General features: G+C 34.6%; 1 protein-coding gene across 1 annotated transcript in view; it reads right to left on the reverse strand.

Annotated features, from left to right (window-relative positions):
• The window catches only part of LOC119766396, a 48,532-nt gene that overhangs the window by 21,285 nt on the left and 11,432 nt on the right, over window positions 1–15,815 (reverse strand). Inside the window, exon 2 of the mRNA XM_038250912.1 lies at window positions 11,783–11,891. Within this exon, the coding sequence (XP_038106840.1) occupies window positions 11,783–11,891 (109 nt within the window). The remainder of the gene's footprint in view (window positions 1–11,782; window positions 11,892–15,815) is intronic.

Consider the following 15,815-nt stretch of genomic DNA (forward strand, 5'->3'; position numbering starts at 1 on the left):
GTTTATTTATTCATGTTATTTAAGGCACGTGCCTTTTAATTCATTACATTGTGGCGGGACTTCACTTAGTGATGGAGTAATTAAATTTCACTTAACTTAAATAAATTAATGCTAATTTTCTCAAATTTACTACACATTTTCTCAAATGTATCACTGATTCGGGTTGTTGAGTTCGGCCAGGAGTTTGCGCTTGAAATAAGGTATGGACATACTTGTTTTGATATTTTAAGGTAAAAGATTCCAGGTTGAAATGCCTCTAACGAATAAGGATTGAAAGGACACAAAGCATTCAAGCACACTATACGTGAATTCCGTTTAATATTTTTTTAAACTTTTATTGATTTGGTTACAATCATCGTGGAACAAGAATGATGTTAATTTTTAATTTTTGTTTGTATGTCTATATTTTATTGCACGAAACCTTTTCTAAACGAAATACATAAACTAATTAAAATATTGATCAAAACATATTTAAAAAATCTTTTTTAATGCTTAGTTTACGAAATAGATTCTTCTTTTTTTTTCTTGTAAGTGGAGAAATGGGGAAATGGGTAGTCAAACAATTTTTATATATTTCTTAGTGGTGTTACGAAATTTTTTTTTTGCAATTCCGTCGTGAAACTAATTACTTTTCCTGTCTTTCTTGAACGACGAAATAGCCTACTTTTCTGTACCAAAAATAACAGAATCGAATAGCAACACTTTTCAAAATAAATGCTGAAAAGTTCTACTTTTCAGCACTGAAATGGGTGCTGAAAAGTTGAACTTTTCAGCACTTGTTTCGAAAAGTAACAATTTTCAACATTTTTTTGATTCAAACGATTTATTGACAAAATACATGAAAATTTGATATAAAATTTCACTCAATGGGTGTTTTTCGGAATTGCAAAAAATGTTGTATGGAACTCGTTGCAAAACTTGATTTTTTCAGCACTCTTCGTATTTATCCAACTCGGTGAACCTCGTTGGATAAATGTACGACTCGTGCTGAAAAAATCATCTTTTTGCAACTTGTTGCATAAACTACTATATTAAATCTATTTTTGGGTTTACAATTTTTTCTTAAAAAGCATCCCTAATACATTTTTTCCGCGACAAGTGACATCGCGCGAGTGTGTGACAATACAAATGAAAAGGATTTATGCTTAGGGAGGCATAAATTAAGTCTCCAGACACACTCGCGCCTCGTGCTGAAAACAGAAAGGAGCAGCAGAGGGAAACAGGCTTTTCTTTCTTGTTTCCCTTCAGGTTGCTCTTTTTTTTTGCGGCAACTAGGGCTCCGTGTGTAATCTCTTCCCTCCGCTGGGTGGGGGCTAATGATGAAGCACATAAAGTGTTAATTACCTGTGGGGCGCGCGCGGCCTTGTCGTTGTCGCGTCGGAGGAAAATCGCGCCGGGAAAATTGTGTTTCTATGGTGGGGAAAAGGCCTTTGAGGGGATGTACAGAGTTGAGGGAATGAAGATGGAAGAGAGAATTTATTCTTTCAGGTTAGTTGTTGTTTCCACAGATTGTATATTTCCTTTGGCATGTAAGGGAAAAATATCTTGAAAAATCAAGGAGTTAATTTTTCAAAAAATCTTTGAAAACAGCGTAACTAATAATAGACTCAATTCAAACCTGGAATGTTATTAAATTGTTTAAAACTGAACACAATTCTTTAAACATTTTTTTCCTATAAGTTTGCATTTTTTCCTATTTTTTGTCAAATATGACTTTGAACTCGACCAGTACCAATTAAACCTCCGTAAACTGTGTGCCTTCATACCAAAATCGAAACCGTTTCCACCACGGAAGCGGAAGACCCAAATTTTATGTTCGAAAAAAAAACCCATCAAATTATCGGTCCCCTGGTTGAAATTTCAGTCACTTCACAGGCCGACCATTTTTTTGTTGGTTCCGTTGCCTGACGTGGTCCCTCACATTCAAAATTGCACGGCGCGAAAAAAAATTCCCTCCAATTGGGTTGTGACTTCTATGGTGACGACGCCACCACCCAGCCAAATGCGGAAGTCCTGTGGCAAATCTGAAAGAGAAAGAGAAAAAAAACAATCGCTCTTCCTCTCTTTCTCTGTTCATGTGATGTGGCTGGGCTGGGAAAATTTGACACTAGCTTTTCCGACTTCCCCCGGGTTGGTGGTGAAAAGTGGCTCCACAATTTTGGCGAGCCATGGGAATATATTTTTTAAAACGTCACGTGCAGTGTGCATCGAAAGTACTTCGTGTGTGTGTGTTTTGTACATCGCCTGACTTCATACTACTTTTTCCCTCCAGCTGTTTAAGGTCAGTGAGGCTTTTTTGGTAGAGCTGATTTTTCAAAATACTCTTTTATAATAGTTAACATAAATAAAATTGGTTGGTTTCAAATCAAATCTTATAATTGAACAAGTCTCATGTTTGTATCAGTTTCTTAGATTTATAGCAAATCTTTAATTCCTGGTTTGCCAAGATAGGGTTGTTCCAATAATCTATTTTTTTGCAAATGGTGCAAAAAACATGTTTTCAAGAAATCATAACTCCACGTAATTTAAACCGATTTCAGTTCATATGGTGCCATTTGAAAAGTAATGCTTTTGGGGAAAAAAGTAATTTGTCTGCCCTCTGATAATTTGGAGAAACTTTGAAGAAAGAATAAAAAACGGCCATTTTTCAAAAAAGTTCAAAATAAGGTTCGAGATCAACATTTCGAATTATGAAATCTAACATTTTGTAAAAACCTAGATAGATATTTCAAATAAATTGCAATGTTTGTTCTGTTTTGTTTAATTTCAACACAATTATTATGTTTTTTTTTACTAAATTCTTTGGTTTCAACCAATTGAATTTTTGAACGGACGTATTCAAATAATACGGATTTATTGGAAATATTATTTATAATGACAAAATAAATATTTTTATTAACAGCACATCTTTTTGCCTTCCTCACCTTACTGAGGAAAGGCTGTAAAATCACTCGAAAAATGAACATCTTTATTCGACCTCGTAGACCCACCTTCAAGTTAACCTATCAGCTCAGAATCAAATTCTGAGCAAATGTCTGTGCGTAGACACTCGATTATCTCCGGCCTGGCTGAACTGATTTGGACCATTCTGGTCTCATTCAATCCGTCTTCGGGTCCCACAAGACCCTAGTTAATATTTTAAAGTTTTGTAAAGTACTTTAAAACTTCTACTAAAAAACGGTTTTAGCCAAACCCGGAAGATTCTAAAAAGGGTATACCCGGTGGTAGCACTTATGTGTTATTTATAAACTTTTTTGAAGCCGGATCTCAGATATTTTGATGAAAATGTTGTACGGATCTATCATTATTGGAGGTCAAATATTTGTCGACACATTGTTAAATATGTGATAAAAAGACCCTTTCAACGCGCTGAAAAGATTGAAGATCTGATAACACTTTCAAAAGTTATGAGCACTTAAGTGTTAATTAAACACTTATCAGAGGCGAGATCTCAGATATTCATATGAAAAAGTTGTCCGGATCTATTGTCCGGTTCATCGTTGGTGGGAAATCAAAAGACCTCTCTAACAACCCAAAAGATTGAAGATCTAACAACCCTATCAAATGAAAAATATAACTATATCAATGTGAGGAAGGCTTCAACCACCTTACGGTGGATTAAGTAACTTTTTAACGTCAGTTTGTTTTAAAAAAAAGCCATTTGTAAATTTTAACGGATATTTCTGTTAATTAGTTGATATAAGATTTTAATTTTCAGGACGTTATTTTGAATGCTTGATTCATAAAAATTTGAAAATATTTGAAAAGATCGGAAAATTTCACGAATATTGATTTTTTTAACATTGGAAATCGGAACATTAGTTGTTGAGACATCGGCATTAGAAAATAGAGGGTTAGACTTTGAAAACTTCAATTTTCCTATTTCTTCTTCGTTAAGCTGCTGTATCTTAGCAACCAGAGGTCTAATCTTTAATGTCTCTTCAAGAATTGTATAGAAAATTTTCTAAACATTTCAAGAAAAAAAGGTCTTCAGAAATGGTCACTCATGGTCACTTTTTTAAGAATCAAAAAACTGCAAATATTCCACTTAAATCAAACATTCGGTGGCTATATCTTGAAAACGGAGTACTTTATCAAAAATCTGTAAAGTTTCACATTCAATTTTACCTAAAAAAAGTTAGGTCAAAAGAGCTCATTAGTTGCGGGTTTTGGTCCTCTTAAACATATCAAAAAATCTCTAAAAAATACGGATTTTGGAAAATTTAGTTTTTGTGAAAACTAGTTAATTAAAGAATCAAAAAATAAAATTGCGTGTACCTTTTTTTCTGAACAGCCCTCATCAATACAACAACTACAACTTTGCCGAAGACAAAAAATTGATCAGAAAATTTCTTTCAAAAGTTACAGATTTTCGAATATTTACGTACCATTTTTGTATGGACAGCTGCCAAAATTTTATGGAGACTTGTTTGGGATAACCAATGACACAAAATAGCTTCTTTGGTCACAAAGTTTGAGCCCAGTAAAAAAAAAACAAAAAAAAATTGTCAAAATTGGCCGATTACGTAGAGAATTGCTAACATTTGAAATACTTGCAGGGATCTTAATTTGCTGCACGACTTATTTGTTTATTCTGTTATTTGATTCTAAAATACAATTTTATCACTGAACATATTATATCACACTTTTACTTTCATTTTTTAATTTTATTTATCTCATGCTTCTAATAAAAAGACATTTCAAATTTTCAGTTAGCAAAGAAAACAACTGCTCCGTACTTTAAATATCTTTAGTGTTTGCATATGATGCCATTTTTTAATTTATTACAATTTTTTACAAAACAGAACATATTTTATTTTCTTGTGTATTTTTTGCAATGAAATTATAAATTGATTCGGAAAACTAATAATTTGAAACAAAATAGAATTTAACTCAAACAAAAAAGTATTTTTGAAATGAATTTGATGTGGATCAATCGGACCACGCACTGGATTCACAATTCAGAGGTCATCGATTTGAATCCCGCGCCCTTAAAATTCGCGAAATCCTTCTAGCAATAGTGGCTAACAGTTTTTTTTAAATTTAGACACTAAACTTCTTGATTGAATAAATATTCAATAATAATCCGATTGCCAAATGGAATGGCTTCATGGGCATGATTGCCGCCTTTTTTTATTTGCATCATTCTGATTTTCAACTTATAACCTTTACAAAAAAAAAATAATGAAAGCATGGGTTCAAACGACAACTGCAAGAATATATTTTTTTTGCTGATACAAAAGGATTTCCCATCACATTTTTAACTTTACAGGTATGCGGTTCGTTATCTATTGAACATAACACTTGAAACTTTGGATTTTTCATAGCTAGAATGTTAACTTTTTGTAAAAATACCGAATTTTTTTTTGGTAAATCTTTCATAAACTCGCCATATAGCAATTCTTCTAAATAGTTGCTTGTTTTTCGAAAATCTTTTTTTGTTGTTTGTTTTATTCGACTAAATCTTATCATTTGATTACTTCCTTTACGACTATTATTATTATTGCAATAAAAGTTCGTTCATACGAATTGCCATAAAATTATGCTAGCTGTCGATTCAAAAATGGCAAATAAATATATCAAAAATCTTGAGTTATTTTTTTCTGATTTCTTTGGTAAAGTATTTCAGAATTTTTTTTGGAGGAGTTTTATTAAGAGCGTTCAACTCCCGGAAGTGTCAGAAATTCTAGTTTCTGACATTTGAAATTTTGTATTAAAAATGCAACAGAAATGTGATGGATACCCCAATCAATTATTTCAATAAAATAAATGTTAAAAAACATCACACAGTTTTTTTAAAGACCCAAAAAGACCTACACTTGCCCGATTCCAAACCAAGTTCAGCGTTCTGCTCTGTACCAGTTCACACACGGCCGTTGCAAATGAGAATTCTTTTGTATCCATTCTGCTGCGAGGAACTACAGCTTGCCCGGAGTAGCGGCCAAACCACGTTTCATTGGGAAATAAACTGGCCACGGTTTTTGGGCCAGATCGGTTCCGTCCGTGGCAACCAAGGGAAACTGTGATCCACCAGCCAGTAGTTGCTTCCCTTCTACCGTTTGTTTTAGCATTTTTAACAGTGTGGAGGGAACCAAGTTTGTGGGCTGCTGTGCCACACATATTGTGCTTGGGTGTTTAGAGTTACCAATTTGATTATAAATTTTTTGATTTGATTTTGTGACAACTTTCCGAATCAATAACATTATAATCAGTAATATTGATTTGTTATTTTTTTTGTAAAATTCAATTACTTTGCCGGAAACCCTACGCGTTTTTGATTAAATACGTCGGGAAAGTGAACCACCCGGGCTGCTCCAGATCCTGGCAGAGGACTACTTTTTTTCATTGCGGTTCAGCCACTTGTGGGCAACCATCAGAGCAGCATCAGCAGTGTGATCCACCACAGACACGGTGCTCTGCTCACCCATCAGGACACCACACCCTCTGCCAAATTTGTGGCGAAAGACCGTTGTACTTTTCCCTACCGAAAGCACTTTTTATTCCTTTACTTAGGAACCTGCCCAAACCTTCTCTAGACGTGAAAGCGTGAGTCTTTTGCACACTTTTGTGAGCATGTGTGTGTGTCGTTCAGGTATGTATTTAATTTTCATGTAAATTGACTTTTAAAAAATCTAAATAATAATGGCCCCCCGGTTTAAATTATTCAACGTACTCACTCGCTCCCTAGTGAGCTTTCCTGTGCAGCTTTTTGCAGCTTTTGCCCCTCGGGGAGGAATCTCATCTTGCTGATAATAACTGTTGACTGCTGATGAACGCGCAAAGGCGATGGTCATCACCCCGGGGAGCGGAAACTCTGAGAGCAGGGTGGTTAACCGGCACTTAATGAGCTTGCTACGAGCTTTTTTATGCTATTTTAGCGCAGTCAACCAGTGTCGTTAACTTGAGCGCGCAGGGTGGAACAGGTGAAACAGATTAACGCTTCAAGGTACCAAATGAAAGTGACTCCGCTGTGAGTGTGACTTACAGGGTTCCAAGGAAACCACCCGTTTTGTGGAGTTCATCTGAATTAGTGCGTCCATCCCGGGAATTCCCGGGACAAAAATCCCGGGATTTTTCAAAAACCGGGAATTCCCGAATCCCGGGATTTTTTGTAATTTGTACCGGGAAATCCCGAAACCCGAACAGACGGTAATAACTAAATTCATGCCATTTCAATAACAAATACTGTTAAAATAACAGAAAGTGTTATGGAGTATTCTTGCAAAATCCAATTTTGCATAAGAGTTTACTAACAGTTTATGTTATCATAACAAAATTTGTTATTGGTATGATATTGATTGCAAGCCAAAACAACTTAAGAATAACATTTTTTGCTATGGAAGAATACCTTCAACTGTTATTGGGATGATCGGACTAGTTGTTAAAATAACAAAAAATAATAACAAAGATTTGTTCGAAGAATAACTAAACATGATGTTAGTCTGTTATTACAATAACAATCCAATAACAAAAAAAAAACATAACGGCAAAACTTGTTATAAATAACATAAAATGTTATTGGCCTAGTATTTTCAAACATCAAATTTTTTTATTCCCACGTTATTTCCGTCTGCTCGGGAATTGAAAAAAAAATACAAATTTTGGTCAGAAAATTCAGATTTGGTTGTAGAAATAGATGAACAGTAGAATACATAGTAAGCGATACGAATTTCAAAGCATTAAAATCTCAAAAAAATAAAAAAAGAGTATTATATCTACTTATATTTAGGATATTAAATTTAAAAAAATATCCTGTTAAATTATTTTTCATCAAATACCAGCAAAATCTGGGGCAAATCAGGACAAATGTAACGAATTAAGACAGCTATTGAAGCCATTTTTTGCATAATGACTTCGGTTCAAACATGAACAGATCATTATAATTCCTAGTATTTCCAATTATATTCCTCTAAAATCTCCTGTACCTATTCAGACTGTAGTCCTGATGTTCATCAGTTGGCGGTAGTAACATAAAAATAATTTGTAAAATATGTTTTATATAAAACAAGAAATTCAAAACTTATCTAAAATTTAACATAGGCTGGAATCATTTTATTTGATGTCGTTTATTGTTTTTTTAAGACATTTTAAAAGAAAATTTTCGAGTTTTTGTAGTCATGTCATATAAAAAATATATAAAAGAAATATATTCATTTAAAATACTTATTTAATTTGAATCACATTTGAATTAAAAATCAAAGTTCATTTAAAATGCAAAGCACAACAGAGGATAAAAAAACATTTTTTTATTTCTTTTAATCTATTTCAAAACGGTCGTCCTTGTTTAGTTTGAAGTGTAGATTGTCACTAATTATTATTGTTCTGCTTATTCTATGATTTCAAGCTTGAAAACATATCAAATATTATGAAAACATAGATTTTATGACAGCTTTAAAAATTTCCCGGGATCCCGGAATTCCCGGGATTTCAAAAATATTTTTCCCGTTTCCCGGGAAATTCAAAACCCGGGAAAATTGGACACCCTAGTGGAAACATTTTTGAAAATCAAGAGATTTTTTTGTGTCACGATCAAATTTAGTGAAGTTTTTTTTAAGTTTGTTCAATAATAATATATAATGAAGCATAAAAAGTAGTTTCTGTGATTTAAACATAAGATTTTCAGAGTTATTTTAACATTTTTAACTTTCCGCGAAATTTCCGTGAAATTTGTTTTTTTGAAATTGAGGTCCCCGTGAAATTTGCTATTTTTGAGCGTGTAAAATCACTAAGCCTAATTATGAGTAATGATTTTAAGAAGCTGTACAAAACCAACTTTTTATAAGTAATATTCACAGCACTTTTTAAAATTGGCAACAACATAATTTTTAACTGGAAACAACAATATTTTTGTTATTTTTTAAGATAAGGTACCTTCAAATGTTGCTGTACAGACTAATAATGATCAATTCTCCAAAATTCTCCTTAAATTTTAAACGGGCCTTCCTAATTACCAAAGAATCATTTAGCGTCATTGGTTCGTCCATATAATTTTCCCTGCAAATTTGGCAGTTATCCATATAAAAAAGGTTTCTGAATATTCTAGAATCTGTATCTTAAGAGAGGAATTTTTGATGTACAAAGAAAAATGTTGAATTTTAATTGGCTGAAAATATGGATGGTTGAATTTTATTTTTTTTAGTAATTTTACCTAAAAATGTGTATTATTGTGAACCTGATGAAAAATTCCAAGTTCCTGATGTAATATTTTACATTTTTTTTCGACACAAGAACAATTTGATAAATATAGAAACAGTCTAAAAACTATTTTTGGGTTAATATTTTATCACAAAAACAAGATTTGCATAAGAAGATTATTTTTGAAGATATGTAATTGTTTATTAGGCCGATGCAAATTATGTTTTGAAGTTAATTTCTCTCGATTCTGACCGAAGCTAAAGGGAGGGGGCTGGGGCAAAAAATAAAAATGATGTTAACATTGGAATAACTAGTCAAGGTTTCAACATTATGATGAAAAAAGTGTTTTAAAATGCATTTTACTACATTTGTCTAATTGTTTTCTAAAAATATTTTTTTTAATTCACGATTTTTTTGCTGTGCTGCATATTGGTGCTTCATAAAAAATCAATATCTTTTTAAAAGAGTTCAGCATGTTTAATTTGATTTTAAACGCAGGAAAATGCACCATTTCCATTAAAACTATGAAGTTTTACAAAAATATTTTTATCTAGTTAAGGTTTTCAAAAAAAAATAAAAAAAAATGGCAAAACCGCCAAATGCTATTGAATTTTGTCATTGACTGGGACCGTGGTGCGTGGTTGCCTCTCACCCAGTCGGCCTAGGTTCTATCCCAGAAGGTCCCGGTGGCAAATTTTGAGACGAAATTTGTCTGATGGCGCCTTCCATCGGACAGCGAAGTAAATGTTGGTCCCGGTCTAACCTAGAGGTTAGGTCGATAGCTCAGTCCAGGTGTAGGAGTCGTCTCCCTGGGTCCTTTCTCGGTGGAGTCGCTGTTAGGCAGTATCCAAAGGTCGTCAGTTCGAATCCCGGGGTGGATGAAAGCTGAAGGTGTAAAAAGAGGTTTGCAATTGCCTCAACAACCAAGCCTTTGGATACCTAGTTTTGAGTAGGAATCTCGCAATAGAGAACGCCATTGCAATGCTGTAGAGCGAATAATTTTTTTGTCATTGCTTGAAAATTGTCTTTTAACATCCTCTTGAACATATAAAAAAAAAGTGTGTTAAAAAGTTAAATGTGAAATATAAATATTATGGATACATATTTTTTCTCAAGATACAAATTCTAAAATATTAAATCTAATCCATGGACAAAGATTTACCCAAACCTATAAAAAAAACATTTAAAATATAAATACATCGTAGGAATTCTTAAAATGGCGTGTACACCATACATGAACCAAACAGCTTATGTATGAAAATATTTGTATCGGATTTCCCAAAAATGGCCATAATTTGAACAAAAATGCATTTACATTAATAAAGTATCCCTGTAATTTTAAATCATGTCCAATTCACTACAAAATGATATTTTTCAGCAATTTTCGTTTGGACGCCTTATCATTTTCGAAAATATTTATCTCGGAAATGTTTTACTGAGCTTTCCCTATATTTGAGTTTATTATTTCAATTTCAGTCAGATTATGCCGAGCACTCAGTCAATTCAAATTGAAAAGCCAAGTTTCGGTTTCAAAGGGTGCCAAGCACCTCGGTACCATAACAATCTTCCGACAGGTTCTTGAGCACTGTCAAAACGTTTTTTTTTTTAATAATTACTACTTTTTTAGCTGTGTATGACTTTTTCAAACCCTTGAACTCATTTTATTTCAATTCAACTTTGTCTTTTTTAAAGACACAAAAGAAACATTCCACCAGGCGAGGATTTGCAAATATTAAACGCAAATTGTATGCACATTGCATTTCTGAACCTCGCTTCCGATGAGCTTTGCTGATTTCCGCGAGAGTAATTATTTATTGATTACTCTCGCTTGGCGCACTACTGCCGCTTCACAGTTTCGTCAATTTAAATATGCATTTCACGAGGACCAACTCGCAAAAAATTCGTCGTTGAAGGGAGGTGGGCATTGAGGTTCAGTTCCGTTAAGTGTTTGCCGTTAGTCCATGTGATATCCAATCACGGCGTGGCAAATTTGAGAGGAGACCAAAAAAAAGTGGCTGCACTCGTTTTTATGACCTGTTTGGCAGCCCCATACTAATTGGAAAATCCTAAATTGAAAAATCTTTCATCAAATATTGAAACACAAGCCTTGGTGGGTCCCTCAGGGGAGGGAGATGGGGTTCAGCTGGTGCACTCTGGTTGATGTGCAAATAAATGCATCAAAATTGTATAAAGTTTCCTCTGGTGAGCTTTCCCTCGCTGTTTTCCACCCAGTCATGTCTGACCGCCCCTTGCCTTCCACTATCTCCTATCCCTTGAAACGATGTATGTTTTCAGGAGCATCCACCTCGTACACACATTCACACACAAACACCCCCACATAGTTCGAATGTCGTCGGCTTCCCCCAACAACCCTCTTCACCACCCAATCCGTCCCCCTTCCTTTTTTCAATGAAATTCTGAGCGAACCCATGAGGCCAAATGAAACTCTCGTTGCACACATGATTCAACTAAAATTGAATTAATTAAATTTTAAACTGTCGATTATTTGCACTAGGATTTGACCCCTATTCGGAAGGGGAGTCCCCATTCGAGCGTTTGTCTATGTCTACGTGTGTGTGTGTGTGTCTATGTTTTGGGTGACCGGAAGCTGGAGGCATATTCACCGGAACCCCTGGCCTCCACCCACCTCCTCTTTTTCGGCACAGACAGCTGGGGCGTGACGTAACACCCCCCACGGACAGTAACTGCCACCAGGTTGGAGATCCACTGCCAAACGGGGCTGCTTCTGGGGTTGGCTGCAATTTGTGACTGAAACAAACCTCAAAAGTGGTCCGGAGTCGGAGTCGGGTTTTGTGGGAACAACAATCGCACGGGAGAGAGAGAGCTTCCGGGAGAAGGAGAGATGGTCTGATGAGAGATGTTGCGATGAGAGCGCCGACGCAGTTTGGGAAGGATGAGAGTGAGAGTTGCTCATGATTTACTGAGGAGTGAGGAGTGAGGAGTGAGAAGGAGCTTTGAGTGAATTGTGGATTACGTGCTTTTGTCATGTGGGATGAAATTGGTTCACCTAGAAAAGTGAAATCTCTCACGTCTAAGTATGATTCATGAGGTTAAAAATATGTATCTTGACATGTTTTTTTTTTTTTTTTTTTTTAAATTTATATTTATTCAGTTTTTCTTTTCCATGTACATTCATTCAGTTAAAATATTATTGAGTGTCCAATCACAATCGATGACTTTTCACCTCAATTTTAAATACTAGCAACTTTCATTTATTCATGAAATATTGTAGCTTTCGCTATTCAGTGATTTCAAATGTAGGAGGTCCTACATGTACAAAAGGAAAAGGGATACCTTAAAACTAACTTATAAACTATATAAAGAGCGGATCAATGCAGCTGAAGACTGCAATGATTTTTGTCGAAATGCATCAATTATCTTATTGGACATAACATCCAAAGTGTCAACTTCGGCTAATTGATGAAGTTCACTGGTGCTGAACCAGGAGGAAGTTTCAGAATCATTTTCAGAATTTTGTTCTGAATCCTCTGAAGTTTTTTCTTCCTGGTTAAGCAACAGCTTGTCCAGATCGGCACAGCATAAAGCATGGCAGGTCTGAAAATTTGTTTATAAATTAACAGTTTATTCTTGAGACAAAGTCTAGAATTCCTGTTTATAAGTGGATACAAACATTTAATATATTTGTTACATTTAACCTGGATACTTTCAATGTGATCCTTGTAAGTAAGGTTTTTGTCAAAAGCAAGTCCAAGATATTTCACTTGATCCTCCCACTTTAAATTTGCCTCATTCATCTTTATAATGTGATGACTTTTTGGTTTAAGAAAATCAGCCCTTGGTTTGTGAGGGAAAATAATAAGTTGAGTTTTTGCAGCATTTGGAGTAATTTTCCATTCTTTCAAATAAGAATTGAAAATATCCAAGCTTTTTGTAATCTTCTTGTGATGACACGAAGGCTTCTACCTTTGGCGGAGATGCTTGTATCATCAGCAAAAAGTGATTTCTGACATCCTGGGGGCAAATCAGGCAAGTCAGAAGTAAAAATATTGTATAAAATTGGACCCAAAATGCTTCCTTGAGGGACGCCAGCACGTACAGGTAGTTGATCAGATTTGCTATTCTGATAACATACCTGCAGAGTACGATCCGTCAAATAATTTTGAATAATTTTCACGATATAAATCGGAAAATTAAACCTTTTCAATTTCGCAATCAAACCTTTATGCCAAACACTGTCAAATGCTTTTTCTATGTCTAGAAGAGCAGCGCCAGTAGAATAGCCCTCAGATTTGTTGCTTCGAATTAAATTTGAAACTCTCAACAACTGATGAGTAGTTGAATGCCCAAGGCGAAATCCAAACTGCTCATCAGCGAAAATTGAATTTTCATTAATGTGCGTCATCATTCTATTAAGAATTATTCTTTCGAATAATTTACTAATAGATGAAAGCAAACTAATGGGCCGATAGCTTGAAGCTTCGGCAGGATTTTTATCCGGTTTCAAAATCGGAACTACTTTGGCATTTTTCCAACTACTGGGAAAATATGCCAAATCAAAACATTTGTTGCAAATTTTGACCAAGCTACTTAAAGTTGCTTCAGGTAATTTTTTAATTAAAATGTAAAAAATGCCATCCTCACCAGGGGCTTTCATATTTTTAAATTTTTTGATAATAGATTTTATTTCATTCAGATCCGTATTAAAAACTTCATCTGATGAAAATTCTTGTTCAACAATATTCTGAAATTCAATTGAAATTTGATCTTCAATAGGACTCAAAACATTTAAGTTGAAATTATGGGCACTCTCAAACTGCTGAGCAAGTTTTTGAGCTTTCTCCCCATTAGTTAATAGAATATTATCACCATCTTTTAAAGAAGGGATTGGTTTTTGAGGTTTCTTAAGAACCTTTGATCAATAACCTTTTGCAAAACAAGACACCCGAGGAACAGATCGATGTGATCGCACACTTGTTGACGCATGGCGCGGGAAAATGATCATCTACTACAGTTACGTTTTTTTTTTTTTTTCTCTCTTTTATTATTTTTGTACCATTGACCCTCGGTCCTAACCTGGTCGTAGCACCTAAAAGGACCTAATAAAAATAAGTTATGAAAAAAAAAAAAAAAAAAAAAACCTTTTGCAAATCTTTTTGAATTCGCTTCAGTGCAGGATCACGAGAACGTTGATACTGTCTTCGGCGAACATTTTTCAGACGAATCAGAAGCTGAAGATCGTCATCAATAATGGGAGAATCAAATTTGACTTGGACTTTAGGAATAGCAATATTCCTAGCATCCAAAATTGCATTAGTTAAAGATTCCAAGGCTGAATCAATATCAGCTTTGGTTTCTAAAACAAAATCATGATTTAAATTATTCTCAATATGATGCTGATACCTGTCCCAATTAGCTTTGTGATAATTAAACACAGAACTATTGGGTCTGGTAACTGCTTCATGAGAAAGTGAAAAAGTTACTGGAAGATGATCAGAATCAAAATCAGCATGAGTCACTAAAGGACCACAATACTGACTTTGATTTGTCAAAACCAAATCAATTGTTGATGGATTTCTAACAGAAGAAAAGCAAGTTGGCCCATTCGGGTATAAAACCGAATAAAGACCAGAAGTGCAATCTCTGAATAGAATTTTACCATTGGAATTTACTTTTGAATTATTCCAAGATTGGTGTTTGGCATTAAAATCACCGATGATCAAAAATCGAGATCTATGCCGAGTAAGTTTATTCAAATCCCCTTTGAAATAATTTTTATTTTCCCCAGTGCATTGGAAGGCAAATATGCAGCTGCAATCATAATTTTCCCAAAAGAAGTTTCAAGTTCAATGCCCAAACTTTCAATAACTTTTAACTTAAAGTCACGTAACGTACTATAAGTCATACTACGGTGGATAACTATTGCAACTCCACCGCCATTTCGATTCATTCTGTTATTGGTTATAACTTTATAATCTGGATCACTTTTCAAATAAGTGCCAGTTTTTAAAATGTTTCGGTTATAACAGCAACATGCACGTTATGAACTCGTAAAAGTTGAAAAATTCATTTTCTTTCGCTTTTAAAGAGCGAGCATTAAAATTCATAATATTGATGGAATTACTTAGATCCATGATTAAACTTCAGGGTAAGAACAACATCATTCGCAAATTTTAATCCAATCTGGATAGCTTCCATCATGGATGTAGCATTACTCATTGTTTGAATCAAACCAAACAGTGAGTTTTGCAAAAAAGTCATTTTTTCAAACGTAACATCGCCGAAATCAGAAGATCCCAAAGCGTTGCCAGCAGAAAAATTTTCAAATGAAATTTGAGGTACCTGCCCAATTTGAAAATTGGTAGAGGATTTAAAGTTCGTGGATGAACCCGAACCCGAAACGACGTTGGCATAAGAAATGCCATTGCTGTTACCTAACTTTTCCACGGTAGGGGTATTTCTAGCATTGTTCGAGTGAGACAGCACGAACGTTTGATTTAAAGATGCAGGTACAACCTGACTTTGAGAAAATTTCGGTTTGGATTTCGGCTGATGCTTAGCACGAGAATCCAAAACCTTTTTTCTGATGGGGCAATCCCAGAAATTTGATTTGTGATTTCCACCACAATTTGCACATTTAAATTGGATGACTTCTTTCACGGGACAATTGTCCTTGTCGTGAGAAGAATCCCCGCAAACCA

Source organism: Culex quinquefasciatus, chromosome 2 (genome assembly GCF_015732765.1).
Source record: "Culex quinquefasciatus strain JHB chromosome 2, VPISU_Cqui_1.0_pri_paternal, whole genome shotgun sequence".
Lineage (NCBI taxonomy): Eukaryota > Metazoa > Arthropoda > Insecta > Diptera > Culicidae > Culex > Culex quinquefasciatus.